Source organism: Gigantopelta aegis, unplaced genomic scaffold, assembly GCF_016097555.1.
Source record: "Gigantopelta aegis isolate Gae_Host unplaced genomic scaffold, Gae_host_genome ctg3839_pilon_pilon, whole genome shotgun sequence".
Taxonomy (NCBI): domain Eukaryota; kingdom Metazoa; phylum Mollusca; class Gastropoda; order Neomphalida; family Peltospiridae; genus Gigantopelta; species Gigantopelta aegis.
In genome coordinates, this window is record NW_024533542.1 from 13,446 (window position 1) to 38,561 (window position 25,116).

Consider the following 25,116-nt stretch of genomic DNA (forward strand, 5'->3'; position numbering starts at 1 on the left):
AAATGGAATAATGGACCAATAGACAGATAGATGGATGGATGGATCAGAGATGGATTGGACCAATGGGACAGACAGATAGATAGATAGGACCAATGGACAGACAGATAGATAGATGGGACCAATGGACAGCCAGACAGATAGATGGATGGATGGATGGACCAATGGACAGACAGATAGATGATAGATGGATGGATGGATGAGGACTAAATACTATATAAGCAGTCATTACTTGTTATGTGTAATTATTAAAATTAGGAGAAAAATAGGTCCTGGTGATACTATAACCTCATTACAAAGTAGTCCAGGATTAATAGAAGTACCAAGTCACTAACACTCGATGGACGACAAACTAGAGTAAGTAATTTATAATACCAAAATAGTGACAACTTTTATGGTCCATACTACATGGTACGTGGATAAATGACTCTAGTCTGTCTTCTTATACATACTTACATAGTCAATGACATGTCTATTGTATAACTACTCTAGTCTGTCTATCTTATAAATATAACACTGGTAATATTACTCTAGTATCTTAGTTGATATAATACAGTGTCTTTGTTATTAGTTATCAAAGGTCACAGGTTCATCAATCTCATCTGATTCACTTTGTAGGCCTTCTACCAATATAAATGATGATAACATTATTGATAATCACAACGTTTCCTTTTCTCTTAGCCACGGGAACCTCCTCCAGTTATTCCTTATGAAAAACACTTGCCGGCCTTACTAGATTACATGAAACTCTTCGTGCTCAAGAGAAACGTCTCTCGTTAATAGATACTTCTACACCATCCAGTGGGATGTTGTTATCATTGTCTCAACATCATCAACAAAGCATTGAAGATGAATCAAACAGTATCGATAGTAAGGACTCTATTGAAGTAGTGACGGACAATTAGTGGATGTTAGGAGAAAATTACCGAGAGGATGCCTACCCCGTCATTATTAGACCCTCTATGTTGACGAAGGCGAGACTGACTCCGCCTCTATCATAGTTCCAGTAGTGGTAGCAGTGGATCCATTCCCAATTAGTACACTGGGAAGTGTTGAGAAATGAATATAGAGTCACCATCCCCGCCCCCTATCCCTCCTCCGCGTAAAAAGAGGAATCCAACTGAAGCAGTTCGATATGTTACAGACTCTAATCAAACAACTTTTCCTCAAGTACAAAAGGAGATGTTTTTGAGTTAGATTCTCGTTCTTCTCCTTTAGATGACTTCAGTTTTCGTCCATAGCAGATGCCTTAATTGATACTTCACGGCGAATAAGTGATCCTGGAGCAGCTAATACTCTCTCCAATACTGGTAAGGACATTTATTTAACTCTAAAAGACACACCAATTCACAAATAATGCCTCGTCATCAAGTCTTCCTGTTTATTCATTCTCTACTGATGGCATGTCAACAACTAATTCAAACCACAACAGACCTACGTCATATGCCTACAATACCAGAGCAGAATGAATCCATGGAAGCCAATTTCAACAACTTCACCTGGTGATTCAAACCATTCAACCAGGTGGGTTCCAAGTCCGTAAACCTCCCCTAAAACCTCAACCTTATTCTGGGCTTTGTTTTAAATTTTTTGAGGAGACTTTTGCAGCAAATCCAGGCGCCATTTTAACCCCTTTAAAAGTTTCCAAGTTGATACGAACCTTCCAAGACATCATCAGACCCTCTAGCAGATATATTTGGTCCCAATGGACTTCAGGGATATGCATCAATTAAACCAAGAATCAAGACAGCTGAAGGCTTTTTTTAATACTAACTATTTCATTAATTTTGTGTGTGTTCAAATGAAATGTGTTGTAAATAATATTATTATATAATTTATATTGTGTATACATATGATATTTTACTTCATTATAACTTGTCATAGATATTATGATAATAATGTTACATGTTTTTTTGAATTAGTTCTTCACTCCATTCTTCATTTCATGTAAAATTTTCTTGTCCATGCCATACACACAGCATTGTATATAATTTATACATTCCTTCATAAAAGAAAATATTAAAATAATAACAGCTGTTGGAAATCCTATACTCATAACAGATTGAGTCAAACACTTTAATTTATAATTGTTAAATGTAATTATAATCTTTTGTTAAGTATTATTTACTGTAGGTTAACAACATTGAATAAATAGTACTACATTTTATGTGGTATTATAATGAAGGTCGAGGATTTTAGTCAAGTTAACAATATCTCTAATTATTTTATTAGGTAAAAATAACAAATAATTTTGTATTGTATTTCTCATTTTAAACATACTAGTAAGAAATATTTTTATTGTTAAAAATAACATTAACTACTAAATGAATTTAGGTTCAGTTTGACAGTCCCAATGTACTATTAACGCTGGCTTTTTTGTATGAAGACCATTTAAAAGACTTGTCTCTGTACTAGTGCCACCTTCTTCACCAAGTATGACTGCACTACCTTGAACAACTGACCTTAGAAATAGATATATAATAAAACAAATGGAGATAGAGAAAACATATTAATAGTAAAATTGTACCATTAACAGGATAGTAAAGACCTCTAATAATGGGTGTGGCTAAAAAGAAGGCAGCCATCTTGTTGAATCAGACGTGAGGTATAATATTATTAATGCAATTATAAACTAATTCTCTACTATCAATAGTATTACACATTAAGCCCAAACCCTACAATAACCAAAATGAGTTTCCTTAATTCTATTTTACTGGTAAACAATACTCTCGACACTTTATATTATAATTTACTATGAAGTCATTGAGAAAGTTTCTCGCACATCTTACAGCTGCTGTTGTAATGGGTGCATAGAATTTTGTTTTTGTCTTTTAATACCTCATTTCTTGTAGCAGCTGGTTGTAGACCATTGTAATGCTAGAGAGGAAATGCCTTTGGTTTATCAAACTCCATCTGTTAATAATTAATCTATTATTAATATAAGAGGATTTACTCTCTTACGGATAATGGGAAGAACTCTTTTAGAAAGTTTTCTAACAATATAATGCCAATTTTCTCTGGATCTAATCTTGACTCCATATAATGGACACTATAAAGAAATAATATTAGTACTAACTTCTTGTGAATTGTTCCTTTATTAGGTTGTCCATCCATTCAACTATTCGTCCATACATTTATTTATTCGTACCAGATTTCCATTCATTTATCGCCTGTGTCATTAATTAATTAATTAATAAAACTCACTAATCAGAATCTGTTTCCAAATCTAATTTTTCTCAATAATTCTCCTAATAAACTGGTAGCGATAAAGCCACTACCCTATAATATATAATATATAATATATAATATACAATATACAATATATAATATATAATATATAATATACAATATATAATTATAATATATAATATATAATATACAATATACAATATATAATATAGAATATATAATATACAATATATAATATATAATACATATATATATATAATATACAATATATAATATATATATACAATATATAATATATAATATACAATATATAATATATAATAACAATATATAATATTATAATTAACAATATATAATATAACAATATACAATATATAATATATAATATAGAATATATAATATATATGTATTTAGTCTTTGATCTCTTAGTGTACCTTCTTGATCCAAAGGAAGCAAATTCTCTTTTTGCAACTGTCTGTGAATCATCTGATGATGTCAATTAGGTCTCCTGATTAAAACAAACATAGCAAACAGGAGCAAAGAGGAAAATCTTTAGTAACAAATTTGGTCAGTTAATCTTGTGACTTACCGTTGAGAAGAGGACAGTGAGATGTGTCTCACTTCCTATTAACCAGACAGGATGAAGGGATCCTTGAGAAATGATCCAACCTTAATTATAAGATCATAAAATGTAGTTATAACTTATTATTATAGGAGTTACCTCACAATATCGTAGCGCTTCAAGTATTGTAAGAAAACCAACGCTAGATTGCTGAGGGATGCCTTGTAATTCTAAAACCATGGATAGACGACAGATTTGCATTATTATATCACTTACTAATTTCCGCCCAAGATCTTTATCTAAATCAAACACATTAGTAACTGCTCGTCCCCCCGACAAGTAAGAAATTAATTAGACTCTGACTGCATGAGAAAGAAATGAAGATGGGACTTTATTTTTAACCCTAACCTGCCGTCGTCCATGTAAAGGGTCAATTAGAGGCTGTCTGTTCAGCTTCTTCTCTCTCTTCTAAAATTTTATCAACACCCTGTAATGGACGAATATAGATAAATGGAACATAGATGAACTAAGAGATGTATGGATGAATGAGGGATGGAGAGATGTATCAATGAGAGAGAAAAACACTTACTTTAGTAAGAACAAACCGAGTAGAGAAATAAAAGGACTCCAAATGGTCCCTTCCAATCTACCATATTATGTTGTAAGCATTTTATAGTACTAGTCTCATCTGGACAATCACAATCCTACGAGGGTGAAGGTAACTACACATGTACATATATATATTATACATATATTATTTGATATATATATACATATATTTAGAATATTAACCTTGTATTAAGATGAAACAATTGACTGGAGTCTGTTCTCAATCCTTTCTTAGAGGTTCTATCAACAACTTGTAATGATGTACTAGGAGGTGTGGTCACACTAGTGAAAAGCGGAAGTGTCAAATGTGTAGTGGGTGGAGCTTGTGATATTTTCTGATCAGCAGATGATTCTGAATTGATAATACTTGTCCTGTATTTTTAACGTTAGATAAAGTTGATGATAAGAAGTCTTGTGTAATACGTGGTTGACCACACCCACTTTCATTATGACAAGTAGATGATGATGGGTTCTCAGGGTCTGATCTATTAATATTAAATAAAGCTGATGACAGTAAGTCCAATGTCACTTTGCCGCCCACTTTCATGAGTCCTACTTCTTTGTCTATCGTCTTCTGCTCGTCTCATTAGAGATTCTATTGCACCTTGTGGAATTAACTCAGTTGTTGCCATGGTAATGCTTTCATATTGCATTGGAGAGTCCCCAGACATGGAGTCTCGTTTGCTGCTAAAGCCTTCCTCAGATGGATCTGTCAAGGAAGATGGGTGTTTCCTCTTGAGTCCAATCTCAGTATTTGTACGAGAAGCGCTGTTAGTTTCCAATCTTTGTAGGGGGGTGTTGCTCTCTCTATTGTTTCAGTACCCGGCAAGTTGAGAGTTTTGTCACCAAGTACTGCTATTTTACAGCTGCCATTAGTACTAGCTTGTTTTAATATATGACTCAATGCTAAACAACATTAAGTTATGAACACTTGAATCTGAAAGGATAATTTAGATTTATATAACATGAGTTTAATAATTCCCTATAAATAAACTTTAATTCTAATTGTGTATTTATTTCTAATTTATATTTTTATATTGCTATTAGTCAAAAAATTACTCATCACTATTTCAAGATACAATGATCCATCTCTTAAGATCATCTAAGCCATCTGTCCATTTACTAATCAAATACTATCATTTATTAACAATGCTCTACCTGTACAATTCTTCCAGTCACTGCTCTCTAGATCGCTATCATCTAGTCTGTTCTCATAAAGATGTTTTTGTAAAATAAAAGCCTGCAATAAAAATACACACACATTACAAAGATTAACTTCAAATACTATACAGTAACTTTCTGTGATATAAAAATTATCACATTGTATTTCCTCATTCAGATTACCATGATGTACTAAATACATTTTAAACACTATTACTGTATTAAGTAAAACACTAGTCACGTGACTATTATTTACCTGAACAGGTGCTAGTACAGCACATGGTCCTCCACTATATTGCACCAAAGCTAGCGGTTCCTTTGAACTGAAAATAAACCCTGAAAATCAAAAAAAAATATTATTAAAATTTGTAACAATTGTAATGCAATCATTACAATATTGACCTTGCTTCCAACGTTGAAATACATCCTCATGAATATCTGTAACCCCAAATCACTGAGAGAGCCCTCTCCATTATTTTGTATTACTGGGCGGTGAGGGGAGCGGTATTGGGCGTGGCTCGACAACGCGCATGCGTCGAGTTAGCAAGCGACTCTTTAAGAAGACATCATTTCCAGTAAAAACTCAAAGTGAAAATTAGAGGAAAGGGGCTCTAGCAGTTCTTATCACTTCTCGTTCTAACACTTCGTATCTAAATCCCAAAGGTATTTCATTAATATATAATATAATTAATTAACAATGTTAATACACGATGATTAGAGGGACAGTTAGACAACATTGATTTCAGAACAGTGACTTTCTACTCCAATATTTAATGAGAACATTGTATTAGACTACTAGATATAAATGTTTGTATTAGACTACTAGATATAAATTGAGTTGTCTGTAGTACTTTCATTATAACAAACATATTGTAGTGAGAGACTTGAATTTTGAATAGTGAATTGTAACATGTTGTATCATGTTAATGCCTTTGAATACTAACTCTATTGTTGTTTGTAATAATGTAAATAAAGAGATGATGCAATCATTACATCATATGTCATCATCAGAGTATGTTTAAACTGGTGTACTTTGATCTCACCCACTAGTACTTTCTCATAAACATATCCTTTATTATAGAGATACCACACAAACTTCTATTTTCTTTCTTTTTCTTACTAGATGAGTGGTATACCAGAGGGTAATCCTACAAACGGAGCAAAAATATTTAAACAAAGATGTGCCCAGTGTCACACACTTGAAGAGGTAATAAACTAGTTTTACTTGTTTGACTGGATCAACTGGTCTTTGTACTGGTGCCCTGTCATTTAATGTAATTTAAATGTATACCTTGTCAAACTGGTTCAACCAGTATTTAACATGTAGTAATGGGATTGAACTAGTACATGTAATTGGTCTTTTAGGGTGGCAAACACAAGACTGGACCCAATCTTTTTGGTCTATTTGGACGTAAAACAGGACAAATGCCTGGATTTAGTTACACTCAAGCCAACAAGAGCAAAGGTACAGCAATACTTTACATATTATCTCTGATGTACTTGTCTCTTTCCCTCTCACTAGGTATTACGTGGGGAGAGGATACATTATTTATATATTTAGAAGCACCAAAGAAATATATTCCTGGCACTAAAATGGTTTTTCGCAGGTCTCAAGAAAGCCAACGAGAGAGCAGGTAATTAAAATAAATTGATATTTATCCAGCCATTCTCTCTCACTCTCTCTCTCTCTCTCACACAGATCTTATAGCTTACTTAAAGGAAGCAACTAAATAGAAGAGAAACCAAGACTACACCTTAGGAACCATTATAATCTACACTGTCTTAGTCTCCTTCTTCACTTTAGTTAATATTATATTTATTTAAATAGGCATCATACTGTAATTGTATCATAGATAATTGTCATGTAGAGTGATATATTGTGGATAATGAGTTTGTTTTTTTATATTATTGACACCATTACTGATCAAGGCAGATGAAGTTTTTGTGTATTATATTAATGCTTGAATTGTGGTAACAACAGTAAGGGCATAGCGTCAAAATAGAATATATATATTTTATTTATAATACCTGAGTTTGCATTATCAAATTACAAAAACCAAATAAAGATTGCTATAATAAAGTACATTTAATAATAAATAGACATACAATATGTAAATCAGTCCACAGAGTATTTGAATGATGAAAAATAATTTGTTTATTATATATCACAACATGATACTGTAACGTCATAAAAACAATAACAAACTTATACTATAAGATTCCGTTTGTAAAATACTGAAAGCCGTCATAGAGTTTTGTTGTTAATGATACATACTAGATTCTACCATATTATTGACAAGTAATTCTAACTGCTCCTCTGTAAGACTAAGATGAAATCGATCACGAAGTTGTTTAACTGTCGTTGGACCATGTCCAAAACAAGGAAGTTGAGATCCTATGAAAGGAAATAATACAGCTTAGCTATGAAAGTTAGTTAAGGGTTAAAAATACATAGTACTGTTAAGAGAATATATTTATAATAGTAGTATCAATAATAGTAAACTTTGACTGCACTGGTGTACAATGTGCTAACCTGTTTGCATGATTTCAACGATATTAATGATCCTATCCATGTGTTTTCGAGCCGCTAAAAATCCTCGTAGCATGAGTATCTTGAAATATTGGTACATGTCACTATCCAATGCACCCATTACCTGTAAGACCAACAGACAATAAAGATAGCAAATGTTACAATACTACAGGTAGTTCAATGAAAAACTATTACTGATGCGGTCAGTGAAAAGTGTTAGCAAGCAAGTTACTGAAACAAGTGTATAGTATTAAACAAAAGAGACTATAGCACATGTTAGTGTGAAGAAGTGAAAGCAGAGGTGTATAAATTAAGGGGAAATATGAGGGAAGTATCAAAATAATGGCTCATAATATAGTTATTATTATACTTACTTCAACAAACTCTTGTGTCAATTTAAAAGGAGAACTTTCAAATCTTATATTGTTTCCTGGTGAATTAGCCAATATGGAATCCAAAATCAATATGTATTAAATGGCCTTCTGAATCTAGTAGAATATTACCGTTGTGTCTAGAGAGAATAGATATTAGATTGTTTCATTATACTTGTTTTTAAAGCGAGTTTTACCTGTCTTTTACTTGAATAATGTAAACAGATCAGACAATAAGCAGCACAGCTCTCGACAAAGTTCCGTCTAGCTGTGAGAAACTCTTCTGAATTGAAATCTCCAAAACTCCTTTCAGTAAACAAATTAATCATATCAATTAATTCATTAATACTAGTAGCATACTTGTCTAAAATAACTGATCAGTGAGCCTTTGAACTCTTTCTTAATTTGATGAAGTGAGATAGCATTACAAACAGGCTCTATTAGTCCTCCTTCTGATGATAACACTAATACCATATATCTAAAGTTGAAAAAAAGAGAGCAGGGTTAAAAGGATTTAAAAAAAGTGGAGAATCCGGGCATCGATCCCGGTACCTCTCGCATGCTAAGCGAGCGCTCTACCATTTGAGCTAATTCCCCAGCTCTGACAATCAAGCAGGTTTTTATCGTTTTTATTCTCCCATACACAATATAGGCTCTTACAAGTAATCTCGTCCAAGTACTCACGGTCTAATCCAGAGTGGAACATTCTCCATTTTCCAAATGTTTTTAAATTGTTCCAGTAGTTGCCAACACACAAGTTCCTGACGTAAGTCATCTCTCCCCATTTGACAATAGCTGCTAACAAATCTGATACATAATGAGTTAAGGAATTATTTCATTGCACATGAACATGTAATACAATTAATGATGAGGATACTCCAATTAGGTAAGTGACCATAAGGGGAAGTCTCTCTAATTCTCTTAACTTTGTCATCCCATAGTTCCTTCATTGCAGCAGCTGCCATAGAAAAGAGCAGAATCCATACAATCACATTTCATACTTCTACTTGTTACATGAGTACATATAATAGCGTACACATACAAAGTATTAATTAACTACCAGTAAATAGTTAATAATTAACAGATTGATATGTAATACAATGTCTTTACAATTCAGACATTAGAAGAATTCTTACCAGAAGGATCTTCAGGATCACGTGAGAAACGTCTCTTTGGAACTTGCATTTCTTGTGACAGACGACTTCTTATATCACTAACAGAGAATGTTACCTAAAAGTGAGTGAGTGAGAGAGAGAGAAAGAGAGAGTAAACACAAACAATTAAACTAATTTGAAACACTTACTGGTGATCCATCTCTCTCTTCCTTATCGCTATCTTCTTTACCACTGCTATTATCAAATGAGACACTTCTGTCTTCACTACTAACTTCTACCTCATCTTCAATGTCCTTCTCATGTTTCTCCTCAACAATACTAACATGAAGATTATCAAGCGAACTCAATGAAATGGTATCTAGACAGGTACCACAACGAAGATTAGGTAAAGAGGAAGCCTAGAAAAAAACATATGTAATGATCATGTGACTGTCATGTGACAAGACATACTCTAGTGTTGGCAGGAGAGGGTCCTTCTGAATGAACAAAATGCTTTAGCTTCTTCAGGAGATCTGAAATTAGTTGTGGACAATAAAGGTTGTTTGATAAAAATAATATACTCACAGTCCAGAGCAGGTAAGAGAAACATCAAGTTGCTTTTGAAGAAGAGGAGAAGAAAAGTATCGTCTACTTCAGCTACTTCTACTAGAATTAGAAATGGTGCTTTACTCTTTGAATTCAAGACTACAGCTTCAGAGGGAGGAATACGTAGGACTTGATGGGTAGGTGGGTAAAGAGGGAGACAAACCCTCGCCGGAAGATTGAGATTGAACTGTGATAACTCAGCACATAACTGGTTAGCTAAAAGAAACAGGGCATCAAATTTAGTACAGTAGATATTAAATCACACACACACACACACACACACACACACACACACACACACACACACACACACACACACACACACACACACACACACACATTACTTCTTAGTGCTCTAGTTGAATATTTCAGTATTCTATTCGATATACGTCCTAGAGTCTGAATAAACATGTCTTGAGCAGACAATCTTGGAGCCTATCAAGACATCATTAATACAATCACTTTGTATTATACAATAGTACTTACAGAACATTGACAGTGAGTGATAGTACTACCAGGTAAAAGGGACTTGGTTGTATCACAGACACAACCAGAATCAAAAGCTTGACCTGATCTTAGATCTCCTATCACTGGTACCTACAAAATATCACATTAGAAAGATCATTTATTATCTATTAGTGTGTTTATCCATCCATCCATCCATCCATCCATTCATTTAAAGACACATTCCTTCAGCACATACTTTTTTCCACTCATATTAATACTACTGTATCCATGATGTTGTTCTGCTAGTGACAATTGAGGTAAAGAGCTACTCCCGTTACTAGCAGATAATGAGCGATGATGTTGTTTGGACAATGCAGTAAGGCCACAGACACAATGTCTGGAGACCAGTTCACTATCACTGCAATAGTAAAGAGAAAGAATGAAAGAACAAATAAAATCAAAGCAATTGATGGACAGATGGATACCTTACCTTGGTGCTAATACTGGTGGTGGTGGAGGTCTTATCTGTTCAGTTTTGATGAGAGAGAACATTCTAGAAGCTCTTTGTAATTCAGCTGTTGGTATCCATTTATCACTAATATAAGCAACTAACAACCAGGCAAGCTATAGAGGAAAATATATATCATTTAGTTATTTGACATTCCTCTATTAATAGCAGTAGTACTACTAGAGTAATTGTGTCTACTGACCGACCTTAAGAGAAAACAAAACATCTAGTCTACATCTTGTAAGAAAATACTTGTGTAATACTGGAGATATATCATGAAGATGGATATACATGTTACTGAGGAGGGAGAGGGAGAGACAGAGAGAAAGAGAGGTGGGGGAAGAAAGAGGGAAGTGAAACCTTCCTTGTAAGAATACGCACATAGTGTAATCTATTACTACTCTATTGTATACACATTGTCAAGACAAACTGTTGACTTACACAAGTTCTGGGAGGTAGAAGTCTACATCTGTGTTATCAAAACTCTATACAAAAAAACAAAAGAAATATATATCAACCTGACATCATAATGATTTACTATTATTGATCCCACTTAATAAGGTACATTCTCAACATCATTACATGGTCACCATGGCAATCAGTTAATATGTCATTTTTAAAACATGTGATAAAATTGCCATGACAACCGACCTCCATATCAGAGAGAAATCTAACACAACGTTAACAGGAGACAGACAGCATTAGTGTAACAACAGTTATAACTTATATTTAACAAGAGAATTCTCACACACACTGTAGTGAGTAATCAATTCTTTGTATACCCATATAAGGAAATATATACTATAAGTTCATGTACCACTATTAGAGCCTAACATAATTATTATGTCATCATATAGTATTTTTAAAAACATCATAAAATAAAGATTATTAATATTAGCATTGGTTACCAGACATACAGTTGATGTAACGGTCTTTCTAACGGTCTCCTTTTGGTAAAGAATGTATATATTAAACAACCACATCAAAGCTACCAAGCTCAATTAATAATAATATAATAATTATATCATGTTATCAGTATAGATTTATTTTCAAAGGGTGGATATAATGGTGAATATTATATACATGTACATGTACATATATATGTACATGTACATGCATATCAACAGCTGTACATTAAAACAGTGACATTGAATTAAACTTACAAATAGTTTCTTTCCCAAGTAAATTTGAACATCTTTGTCCCGTTCTTTATACAAATATTGTATAGCTATATGCATTGTAAACAAATTGGATTCAAATAGTCTCAGCAACCAGTAACTCTGAAGCTGTGGTAATGGACTGGTCGATAAGGAGGTAATATCAGCTGGTATATTCTCAGAGGAATTGCTTCTTCTTTCCTCACTCTCCCTCTTCCATTTTTCATCTTTTTCTTCTTCTTCTTGTACATGTTTCAAATTTAACTTCTTCTTTGGATCTAACTCTAGTCCAGTAAGACAGGGGAAACAGTTATCGGAACTAGAGGATGACTTGGAACTTTCCCTTCTTTCATTAATCACATCCAGATCATTGACACACCCATTAGGTGTTAGTCCAGTCTCATCATGCAAACGATTAGAGTCAGGAATACAAGGAATATCCTCAATCTGATCAGTTTCTTCAACAGCTGCTCGAGATGACTTAGATTTGTCTTTACTCTTTGATTTAGTTTTGTTTCCTCGCTGTTGTGATCGAATCTTTTTGTTTTTCTCTGCTTCCTGGCTCTGCCATAGCGTTAAGCCTAATAAAGGATCGTCCATTTTGCTCTCTAGACTAGTGAAATATTAGCTTTCCATCCCTGCTGACTAGTGCTAGTGTGGTTTCCATCATTAGCCACGCCCATTAACGTAAAGTTATTAATTTACGGAAGTCAGCATGGAATACAAACTTTCATCTTGTGCAACTTTAGAAGGTCTTTTTATGTAATCACATGATTATCATGTGACCCTTATTCTCTAAAACTTAGGTCACCAAGAAAGAGTGTGGTCAGTTTCCTGAATCCATCAGGAACACTTTTAGCAAGTACAGCAGCTGATAAAACAATATCCGAACCAAATATTTAATTATAGTGGGTGTGGTTACTTATCTTAACTCATTACACATTAGATTATGGGGTACTGAGGGTGACAAGTGGGTTTGTAAAACTATATTGACAGATGGACATGATAGAACCATACGATCAGGTTAACATTATGTGTACATGTACAATGAGGTTTGTAACCTTTCCTCTAGTGGGATGGTCTCCATGTGGTAATATGATGGCAGCTGCAAGTTTCGATGCTACAGTGACAATATGGGATAAACGTCAAGGAGGTATACTGTCTGTGAAGTAAATGTGACTCCCTCTCTCAGAATTTCAATGTAGTAGTGTGTTAGAGGGACATGAGAATGAGGTTAAATCAGTTGCCTGGTCTCATTCTGGATCCTTCATAGCTACCTGCAGTCGAGATAAAAGTGTCTGGGTATGGGAAGGTAGAAATGAGATGTTATGTGCATCAACATGTCTTGTGTGTGTCTGTCTAGTTCTCAGTGATGCTCAGGAGTACGAGTGTGTTGGAGTACTTACTAATCACACACAAGATGTCAAGTGTGTACGTTGGAATCCACAAGAAGAGGTGTGTCTGTGTGTCATGTGACTGTCACATGAACTGTTTGTGATGTTTCAGGTTCTAGCTTCAGCCAGTTATGATGACACTATTAGAATGTATAAGGAAGATGATGATGATTGGTATAGGATGTGGTCTAATAAGTACTCGTTATTAAAGGAGCATCCTCTTTCTATAGGTCTTGTTGTTGTAGTTTAGAAGGTCACACATCTACAGTCTGGAGTATAGCATTTGAACACACGGGAACAAGACTAGGTCAGCAATTCAGCATATAACAGATATAGGATATGTAAATAATATTTTGTTTTTTGTTGTTAAGCATCTTCTAGTGCTGATCAAACAGTTAAAATATGGAGAGCTTATAAACCTGGTAATATTGATGGTAAGTAGATGAATATTACTTCACTAGATACCTATGATAAATATTTACATCATTAGTCCCCTGGTATTTACTATATTGCCTCATATTAGATCACGCTCTATTAGAAACCTTTTAAAACTACTACCAAATCTTATTATAGGGTTACTTGTAATGATGTATAATGTCATTATACCGTATAATATCCTAACAGTATTAACAAATACATATTATTTATTAGGTATTCCTACTCCTGACAATGAGACAGTATGGAAGTGTGTGTGTACATTGTCTGGACATCATGACAGGTCTATTTATAGTATTGATTGGTAAGGTAGTAATAACTGGTGATGAGTTGTACATCATGTTGTTTGATGTGCTCTCCTTACTTATTAGGTCATCATGTACTGGTTTGATAGCTACAGGATGTGGTGATGATGCTATCAGAATATATAGAGAAGTAAGTGATATAGAATCTGTTTAATTACTACATTATCAATAGGATATAACTCAGGACCCTAATCAACCTAACTTTAGTTTAGTGTGGCAAGAGAACCAGGTAGACAGCACTTACTTTACACTTCATTTGCCCAATCACCAACCTGCCTATTCAATAACTTCATCATTCAATTAACAATCTCTCTATCCCTTCCTTCCTCTATTTGTTCATTTATCTCCTCTATTCTAATAGGCTCATTCTAATGATGTCAATTGTGTTTCATGGCATCCTACCAATCCAACATTATTAGCATCATGTTCAGATGATAGAACTATTAAAATATGGAAAATTGATCAAATATAATTTTTACGAATTCAACACCTTTTCTAATTTATTAAATCACTCTTTAATTAAAATAATTATAACTGTGTAATGATATTTAATGAAATGACCTTATATATAAAATATTGTACCAAACTAGTTAAAAAAAGTGGTACATACCAAATAGTTCCTGATTTATTATATAATGTGTCCTATTATGATATATTAGCTGTACCAGTCAAGAAAGAGAAGTGTAAAAGAACAGACTATGAGGATAAACAATATCCACATACGAAGACTCCCTTGATTTCTGATAGCCTAATAAGGAATGGTCATAGTATAGGGAGTCTTAATATGATAACTATGATTTGTTTAATATATGATACTTACATTTCTTATCTGTTCATTGCCTTCTCTAACATTTTCTGTTGATGTCACTGTTAAACGATGAATCTGGTTCAATTCATCTGCCTAGAAATGGATGAATGATTGATCAATAGATGAATGAATGGATGGATGGATGGGTAGATTGATGGACAGACAGACATTGGAATGGATAAACATGTTTGGTGAATGGATCAATAGATCTCGTTGTACCTGTTGTAGCACTTTTTCAGTAAATGTTTCTTGTAGTTTAGTAATAGCTAGTACTTTCCCTTCAATTTGACGTACTTCATCAACTAATGAGTTCATATGTTCCATCATCATTACATTCTCTAGTTGAAACTAGAGAGATAAAATGTCAGTACATACTACAGTGACCTAGGATAGCTACCATTAGTAATTAGTTCTAGACTAGTAAACATCATTACTTACCACACTGACTTAGGATAGCTATCATTAGTAAGCTCTAGACTAGTAAACATTAGTATTTACCACAGTGACCTAGGATAGCTACCATTAGTAAGCTCTATACTAGTAAACATCAGTACTTACCACAGTGACCTAGGATAGCTACCATTAGTAAGCTCTAGACTAGTAAACATCAGTACTTACCACAGTGACCTAGGATAGCTACTATTAGTAAGCTCTAGACTAGTGAACATTAGTATTTACCACAGTGACCTAGGATAGCTACCATTAGTAAGCTCTATACTAGTAAACATCAGTACTTACCACAGTGACCTAGGATAGCTACCATTAGTAAGCTCTAGACTAGTAAACATCAGTACTTACCACAGTGACCTAGGATAGCTACCATTAGTAAGCTCTAGACTAGTGAACATCAGTACTTACCACAATGACCTAGGATAGCTACCATTAGTAAGCTCTAGACTAGCAAACATCATTACTTACCACAGTGACCTAGGATAGCTACCATTAGTAAGCTCTATACTAGTAAACTTCAGTACTTACCACAGTGACCTATGATAGCTACCATTAGTAAGCTCTAGACTAGTGAACATTAGTACTTACCACACAGTGAGTTAGGATAGTTACTATTAGTAACTTACTGTAGCTTCTTCTTCTGATGTTAATGTTTCTTCAAATGCTGTTATGTCAAAGACTGGAAGTCTAGGAACAAGTCTGTTCTGAATAGTTGGAGAGTGAGTCTCTTCCAGTGGTTCCACAGGACCAGTTTGTGGTTCATTGATACTTCCAGAGGTTGTAACATGAGAAAGTAATGCAGATCTCTTAAGACCTTCAGGTTGCAGCCGAGAAACTAGCGAGGAGAGACAAAGAACAAGAGAGTAACTACTAATTTATTCAAAGGCAATAATATCTTACACTCTTTTTTTATCAACTATTCTTTTCACACGAAACGAATTGCCTTTTGTTCACTATACAATCTACAAACATCTACATTGCATTAAATAAAGTACAACTTTGGCTCAATTTCCTTACCTTTCAAATACCTATGTAATGATTCTATTACAGCTGTTCTATGCTGACGACATTGCTCTCCACATGAAGTGTCCTGGACCACTGGAAAGAATAGAATATCCGTTCATATTTGTATCTGTCCATTTCATCAGTCCTGTTTGTCCATTCAACTATTATCATGTATCCATTGATACTTGAATATGTCCCTCCCATCTGTCCATTCATTACTATCTGTCCATACTTGTTGACTGTACTCTGTTAATTAATTCAGAACATTGTTTAATAATATCTTGTGCAGCATTATCAATTAAATCACGTTCTTGATCTGTCATTGAAGAGAACTCAGTTGCTAAGTACCTGTAAAGAAATGATACTTAAAAATGAACATTTTGATCTCATATGATCAGATGTACAGGAAACTAGTTAGTCTCAGATAACCAGACAATATTACTTTACCAATTTGCCAATTATAATGTCAGAATTTAATATATTATTGTTATATTTAGAAATTAAAAATTACTTTAGTTTCTAGTGTTAATCAATTGTTAATCTATTGTTAATCAGTTGTTAATCAATTGTTAATTTAATTTATCAATAACATCTTTAATAAACAACAAACTATATTAATCTGTTGTGTTCTTTCTTACCCAGATGAATCAATGTAATCCTTTCTGTGTTTGAGAAGGAACTCCTTCAATTTAGTCACATGAACTACCTATTAAAAATAGAACCATTCATTTATCAGTGGTTGTCATCATATATTGTCTCACAGCATCATTGGCTAATGTAGAAAATTCTGTAGTTTTCCTGGAACTTGATTTAGGAAACAAAGGGGAGTCGTTTAGGGAGCCTGTTAGCTTTTGTTGAGTACGTAGTTCAAGTCTTAAGGCCTTTACTCTATCTTTGAATAGATCTGTTTGGTTCATCGTGACATGCCACACCCCCACTTATTAAATATTCCTGATTTCTATCAGTGCTTCCTTTAGACAATGGCTTTAGAAAAGGTTCCAGAAGTGGACATTGATGCTAATGGCGTCTTCAAGTACGTACTAATTGAACTGAAAGACAAACAAGGATTGACTAAAACTATTGTTAGAGGATACGAGTGGGCAGAATATCATGGTATATATAGTACTTGTGTTACTTTATTAAAACAGTAAACTTACTTATAGATCTTCTGTGTACATGTACATGTACTATATGTTTTTGTTATCATAAATGGTTACTATTTATGCATTTTTTCTTATAGCGGACATTTTAGATCGAGTTGCTCCACGATTATGTGAGAAAGGTCTAACTTATGATTGTGTGGGCGGTGGTAGAATAAGACACGAGAGCAACACAAAAACATTATATATTTATGGATACTCTGTGGTAAGTTAGGAATAGGAACCTAGGAACCTAAAATGTTTACTATTGTTAGGACCCACTATGTACATATTATAGTACTCAATATATTATAAACTTTACCACATAATGGTTAATCCTGTAGTACACCTTGTTTACCTAAAATCAAATATTGTTCTCTATAGACCATAGACTACAGTGTCACAGATTACTATAATGTCTATAGTCTATATACACTTACTTCAATCTTTATCAAGTTAGACTTGTTTAGATAGTATCTAAAATTGTATTGGATACTCTGTTAACAGGACCCAGTATGAAATTCAAATTAATAATAGAACCCTATAATAATAATCAATTAAATGTGTTTTTTCAGTTATTTATAATGTCTTTAGTTTATTTATCTTTTATAATTCTTTGTAGGGTTTTGGTCAAGCTAATCATAGAATAACTGTAGATATTTTTGAAAAGGAACTTTCCCCATTATCCAGTGGACAATATTACTTTTAGTAATGCAGGTTATTAGAACAGATATTGTTATATCTGGTATTGTGTCCATGATCAAAATTAATTAATATTATTATCATATTAAATTATTAATATGTTATGTTTTAATCAATACATCTATTGTTACTATTATTTTTATTGTGTGTTTAAAATGTATTAACTAACACAATAATTTTTAGCACTAAAAAACAACCACCTCCTTAAAATTAATCTTATGCTGGACTGCTTTGAAGTTTTATTTTACAATAGATTTAAATTCCTTCTTTGTCATATTGTATTCCTCTTTAAAAAATAGTACTTACTGAGAGAGACAGGTTCTTTCTATATTATCACTATTAATAGCAAACATCAATAAAGTTATTATAATGTTAAAACCAAAAAAGGTAATAAAATAAATAAATGTGCATAGCAGGGAACTACAAATTTCAATCTTGTAACAAACCCATACTTTATCTTGTCCGATATCTGTAGATAACAGAGATATGATCATGTACAGACAATTAAATCAATTAGCATATTATTTACCAGCTGGTAGTGTATTTTGAGTAAATTTCTTCCTTTGCTAGGAATTGGCGAATTTTATTAGCTATAGAATTATGATTAAGACTCTTCATGACATCAATGATAGTCTCCCAAGTGACGGGGGTAGTCTTGGTATTCTTCCAGGTACGAAGTACTAAAGAGAATCTTGATCTGTGATCATCACAGTCTAGAAAAGGCAGCTGCCAGGACAGTTTTATTAACTTTCAATTCCTTTCCAATCTTGTCCCACTTATGTTCAACATCAGATAGTAGACGAAGTAAATCCATGGTATCTGGGACCTTCCGTAGCACTGCAGTAATATCTATAGAAATCATTTACCTTATTAAAGACATCTTATAACACTTACTTACCCTGTATTATGTGCAGAGACTTAAAATCCTCAGTATCAGCATACTTTGAATATACTTCTTCCTTTGATAGAAATTCTTGAATCTTATCTGCTGTAGAGTTATGTTTAAGAGTCTTCATGACATCAATGATAGTCTCCCAAGTGGTAGGGGTAGGTTTAGTTTCAATCCAACTAGAGAGTACTAAAGAGAGTCTTCCATTGTCATCATCGCTGTCTTGTTGAAATGCTTCTGTCAAGACATCTTGACTGACTTTCAGAGCCCTTCCAATCTTGTTCCATTGTCTTCAACATCAACTAATAGATCAAGTAGATCTGTAGGATCTGGAACCTTCTGTAGTACTGCAGAGATATCTATACAGAGAGGAATTATATGAGGCAATTCAATTCAAATAAAATATCAGCTGCTAATATAGCTATTATAACACTAAAACTGATTTAACAAAAGTGACTGTTGGTGTTATAGATAGGCATATACTCTATTGTGTAATTATACTGGACCAACCAACAAATAAGAACTGTCTGCTATAGGCAATGCCTTGAGTTAAAGTGAGAGATGATCATTCTCATAAAAGAAATATTAACAGAACATAACTTACCCTGTATTACATGTAGAGATCCAAAATCCTCAGTATTAGCATACTTCAAGTGTACTTCTCCCTTAATTAGAAATTCTTGAATCTTGTCTGATGTAGACTGAAGTTTAAGAGTCTTCATGACATCAATGATAGTCTCCCAAGTGGTAGGGGTAGGTTTAGTTTTAATCCAACTAGAGAGTACTAAAGAGAGTCTTCCATTGTCATCATCGTTGTCTTGTTGAAATGCTTCTGTCAGACATTTTGACTGACTTTCAGAGCCCTTCCAATCTTGTTCCATTTTTCTTCAACATCAACTAATAGATTAAGTAAATCTGTAGATCTGGAACCTTCTGTAGCACTGCAGAGATATCTGTAAATAGAAAACAGATTTATAGTTAGATAAAATATTGAAATTACTATAACTATAGCTTCATTTCATCCTTCATTTATGAGGTGGGAAGCTATGCTCTACATGCGAAACATAATTTAACATACTAATATAAATTTGTAAAAACAATTTGTGAATCAACTTTCAAATTTGGTGACTGTATACCAATTTAATGATAGTACAATATGTTAACATTGGAAACACATGGCAAGCCAAAAACCAGCTACCTATAAAAAGTACATTTACATACACATGTATGTATGTTTAAATTTTTACTCAAAAATAAACAATTTACCTAGTGGTACAGCTTCAATGGTGACAAAATCCTTCATACGAGCATATTTCGAATAAACTTCCTGTTTTTTGAGAAATTGCTGAATCTTTGTTTTTGTTGAGTTACATTCAAGACTTTCCATTACGTCAATTATAGTCTCCCAAGTGGTAGGGTAGATTTACTCTCTTTCCAGCTAGTAAGTACTGAAGACAGTCTTGCACTGTCATCATTGTTGTCTCGAAATGCAGCTATCAAATTATTACCACTAATTTTTAAGTGCTGTTCCAATCTTGTCCCACTTATGTTCGACATCAGCTAGTAGGCCAAGCAATTCTTCAGTATCAGGGACCTTCTGTAACACTTCGTAATATCTACAAAAAAGGACAAAATAATTCATATAGTAGAATTGGCACATCAATTTTAATTATTTACTTCATGTCTGCAAATTATCTAACCTCCAGTTTCAGGAACTATCTCTAGGAACCAAGATTCCTGACGTGAATTTAGTTGAGCAGTTGATACTCGATCTTTGCAGCATTTAACGTTTGTTTTTCATCATCTGGACGACAAAGATGATCAGTTGCTTTATGAATCGTACAATGAATCGTACAATGAATCGTACAATGAGTCGTACAATGAAAAACGTTCTTGAGGCACTGAGACAATTGGCTTATACTGAAACTTCTTAACAACTACATTAATTCCTTCATATATTGCACTGCGAATAACAGGACACCAACTTTGATGGCCAGAGTAATAAATCTCCAGCCAATAAATAGCATCAACTAATAGAACTATACCTCCTTGTCTGACACATCTTAAACTGATAGCATTGCGATATTTTATCATAGCATCAGAATCTAGAGAATTCATGTCGAACAATGGTGACCATTTGCGGCTGAGAAGATGACCAACTAATGCAGGTAGAATCCCTTGAGGAAGTGGTTTCATTTCCCACGTCAGAACAAGAGGATCAACATTTTGGCTGAATGAACCTTTCATTTTATCTGAAAGAGTTTTAGTAGGGAGGACACTTGGAAGAAAATATTCTCCATATAGAGGGGCAATGATAAGCAAATCCTCTAGCAACTTTAAGAAATCAGCTGCTAAGAAATCTTCATTAAAGCCGCTTGATAAAGAAGATATTAGCAAGTCTTGATGAAACATTCCTTCATCTTTTAGCTTCTTGTGAGCTCCTGGAGGAAGAAAGATACCTCTTTCCTCCAAATAATCTACAGCATCAGCAAAAGAATACTGATTAACTCAGACAGTTTATCGAAAAGTGGTTGTGGATGTAGGAATACAACATTAGGAAGGACTTTAGGAAAGTAGAGAAAGATGGTCAGATCATGGTAATACTTAGAGATGCTTCAACATCTTTGCGGTCCATCTTGAGAGCCTTACCAATCTCCAAACATTGAGATTTGCTGATGATTGTGGTATTGGAGATCTTGTGTAGCTTGTCTAAATCTAATTGGAACAAGAACCATCGAGCTGGGATTTCTGCTTCAATGTAAGACTGGCATATTCTGTTTACGAATTAAATTAGCCATTTTAATTTCCTCTTTACTCTACCAATTGCCATTGATAGGAAAGATCACCTTCTCTGTGGATTCACGATAGTTTAGTGTATCTCATCAAATCGGTCCAAAGAGGACCAAAGGGTTAGCATCTTTCTCATCCAAAGACTCACTACACTCACTAATCTTATCATAGTATGTCCCCAGTACTATAAGTTGAGGCTGCTTGTGGGAACAATTTTTATAAATGCTCCGAAGATTAGGTGGATCTACAGATGCTAGTGAACGAAATGATGTTTCAAGAAGTTGGAAGTTTGTGATCTGTCGCTTTACTGGTTCACCAATTTTTTTCCCTCTAATACTAAAGTAGAATTGTGGTCGATCTTGAAGCTTCTCATTTAACTTGAGTGTAAGAAGGTTGACTGAATTATAGCGAAGCAAAGCTGGCGCAATGTCTAGAAATGCAGCCTGACCCCCTGAATCTATAGCATAGATCCAGTGAGTATTGTAAAGCTCATCAGACTTTGGTACAGTGTGTAATAGTTGAGCCACCTCTTCCCTTGCTGCAGAAGATGGAATAGGTAAGGAAAAATTTTTCTTAAATTGAGGGTTTTCTAGGCTACATGTCGAGCTAACATGAATTGTATCGTCATCCTCAGTGTGTCATCATCAGAATCTTCAACTAGTGATGAGCTGTTGTCAGCATCCGGTACTTCTAACATTGGTCCAGACTTGATGCCTCCTTTCATGGTCCTAGCAATCATAGCTTTCAGAGACTCATAATCTACTTTATTCCAAAATTGGGTGTTTTCTCCTGCTGTGAGACCAGTGATCTCTACCTTCCTTACTTCAGGTGCTGTAATGACAGAAGTGCTATGATGGTGGTCAGGAGGACCTTCACCCAGCAAGAGTTTCAAAAACAGATGACTTTCCAGTACCTGGAGCTGACTGGAGCCCAAGCAAGGTTAATTTTGTCCATTTAACAGTGACATAGCCTTCATCAAGAGCTCGGTTCAATAAGTAAGCATAATCTATTAGACAAAAAAGTATGTAAAGTTGCACATTGCTGTGTTAATTTCCTCAAATTTATGATAATTATATTAGCAGTATATTATTTGCAACAATATGTTATTGCCTATCCTAGTACATTTACATACTAGTAACAGATCTATCAGGATCTACGTACACATAGGATCTTGGTTAATGCAAAGAACCATGATTTTAACAGGTTTTTTTTAAATATAATTCAATCAGCTGACTATAACAATGGTATTATAGCTGTCACAAATATATTGACATCATGCAATAATGCAAGCAGTGACATTTTCAAAGTATAGGGGGTAAGCAAAAAAAACTTCAGGGAAGACTGTAAATTCAACAATTAGATAACAAATTATCGTTAATAGTAATTTTGTGCCTCTTTGGTTCAACACTAGCTATTGCAGGACTTGGTACCAATTTTTTTATTTTGACAAATACTGTTTTATTGATATTGATAGTCACATTAAAAAACAAAAGGTAGAAGTTACTTACCAGATATTTCCTCTTCATGAAAAAGAAAACATTCCTCTTTAATTGTGACTCATTTCAGGACACTGCCCATGAGTATACCGTTCTTTTAGAATATCTTGGCGGGAAACATACTCACAAATGCAAAGACTTCGTCAATCATCAATAGGAGTGTTGAGCTCTTTGATTTAAGCATAAAAATATTACTCAAAGCTATAGTGAATTTAGTACCACTGCTACGATATAAAGAATTACTTTTTTCTTTCTGAGTTGACCAAACAATAAGTGAATCAGGACCAATCTCGTGTGAAGAAGCAGGTGGGAACAGTTTTGCCTTAGTCTTTATGTCGGTCACTGGCAATAAAGAACAGCTTTTGGTTTTCCTTGGAGGGTAAGACATTGTTGTATTTTATCTACTAGTTCATAAACATTAAACTTCGAGAATCACTACACTGTAAATAATGGTTTATTGCTCCACCAGCTGATATACAACAGACAAACTGTCATAAGCTGTGTGATCCTTAGTAGCTATCTCTTCTACTAGTTGTATCATCTGTGACTAGTAACATTGGATATAAGGTTTGAACTGTATATTGTAAATATTGAAAGTAGAAATGAAATTCTGAGTGTCAAAATTCAGCTCCTTTACGTTTGTAACCACTTCTGTATTCTTCAATCACTATACTAATGCAATACCATGTGGTCTGGCATTCATAGAATAAGGTGGTTGTTGGTGTCTCGTTTATATCTTTAGAATGACGGGACTACATACAGCCACTGGAAGGAAGACTCCATGTCCTTCAGGGCAAGTAAAATAAGGCTGATCACATAAGTACCACTAGGATAACGCTTGTCAATGTAGACTACTGGACTAATCTGTAAATTAATATTATCATTAAGTACATGAAAGTACCTAGTTATGTACCATGTAGATTTGGCCCATAATACTATAAGGTTGGTCCTTCAACAGAAACTCCTCAGGAAATAATGGTTTCATGCACCCACACATCATAGTTGTGGTTTGTGCATACATAAACATCACTTAAAATGGCTATAAATAAATGATAAAGGCATAGCTCATCAACGAGATTATGTTTTGCTAGTCTTGTAACAAGAAAGATACAATACAATATTATATACAATATCTTTCAATTTTTTTTTTGGGGGGGGGGGGGTGGAGCTTTCAAGCGCCCTTCCTACAGGTATTTTGCACACTACCAAACTTAAATTCCCTCATTAAATTGCAAACGGCAAAGACACTTTAATTTTTCTTATGGGGTTTTGTGCAATTTGCAGCATGCTGTGATATCATCATCATTGAAATAAAGTCATAGGCTAAATGGATGAAGGTACACGGGCTACAATGATTAAAAGCTTAGAGCAAGGGCTTTTGGCTTGGGGAGTCCTACGTCTACACGAAGTGTTAATGAAAACAACGAAGAGCTTACACAATCCTGGACGGTTAGTTATACAGGCTTAAATTT

General features: G+C 34.0%; 4 protein-coding genes and 1 non-coding gene across 5 annotated transcripts; 3 read left to right on the forward strand and 2 right to left on the reverse strand.

Annotated features, from left to right (window-relative positions):
* Positions 1-6,641: 6,641 nt before the first annotated feature.
* Positions 6,642-7,252, forward strand: LOC121392451 (cytochrome c-like). Its single transcript, XM_041523654.1, is given in 5 exon segments — positions 6,642-6,725; positions 6,884-6,983; positions 7,041-7,117; positions 7,119-7,152; positions 7,218-7,252. Coding segments are annotated over 5 exon segments (330 nt in total).
* Positions 7,253-7,729: 477 nt separating this feature from the next.
* On the reverse strand, positions 7,730-12,831 carry LOC121392452 (phosphatidylinositol 4-kinase beta-like). Its single transcript, XM_041523655.1, is given in 15 exon segments — positions 7,730-7,788; positions 7,791-7,913; positions 8,052-8,172; positions 8,423-8,497; positions 8,499-8,559; positions 8,617-8,639; positions 8,641-8,722; positions 8,769-8,897; positions 9,104-9,195; positions 9,198-9,226; positions 9,297-9,377; positions 9,556-9,649; positions 9,723-9,932; positions 10,905-10,984; positions 12,354-12,831. Coding segments are annotated over 15 exon segments (1,737 nt in total).
* Trnaa-agc lies at positions 8,944-9,016 on the reverse strand. Its single transcript has one exon. It is a non-coding gene; the product is annotated as a tRNA-Ala (tRNA).
* A 115-nt stretch (positions 12,832-12,946) lies between the features above and the next one.
* Positions 12,947-14,837, forward strand: LOC121392453 (probable cytosolic iron-sulfur protein assembly protein CIAO1 homolog). The gene is given in 14 exon segments (XM_041523656.1): positions 12,947-12,983; positions 13,038-13,064; positions 13,067-13,113; positions 13,173-13,254; positions 13,304-13,384; positions 13,424-13,543; positions 13,595-13,686; positions 13,738-13,799; positions 13,856-13,932; positions 13,997-14,059; positions 14,277-14,364; positions 14,432-14,495; positions 14,538-14,594; positions 14,727-14,837. Coding segments are annotated over 14 exon segments (1,008 nt in total).
* Positions 14,838-16,658: 1,821 nt separating this feature from the next.
* Positions 16,659-18,476, forward strand: LOC121392454 (14 kDa phosphohistidine phosphatase-like). Its single transcript, XM_041523657.1, has 4 exons — positions 16,659-16,775; positions 17,606-17,741; positions 17,869-17,993; positions 18,390-18,476. Exons 1-4 carry the CDS (start codon positions 16,659-16,661, stop codon positions 18,474-18,476), a joined length of 465 nt encoding a protein of 154 aa, XP_041379591.1.
* Positions 18,477-25,116: the final 6,640 nt, after the last annotated feature.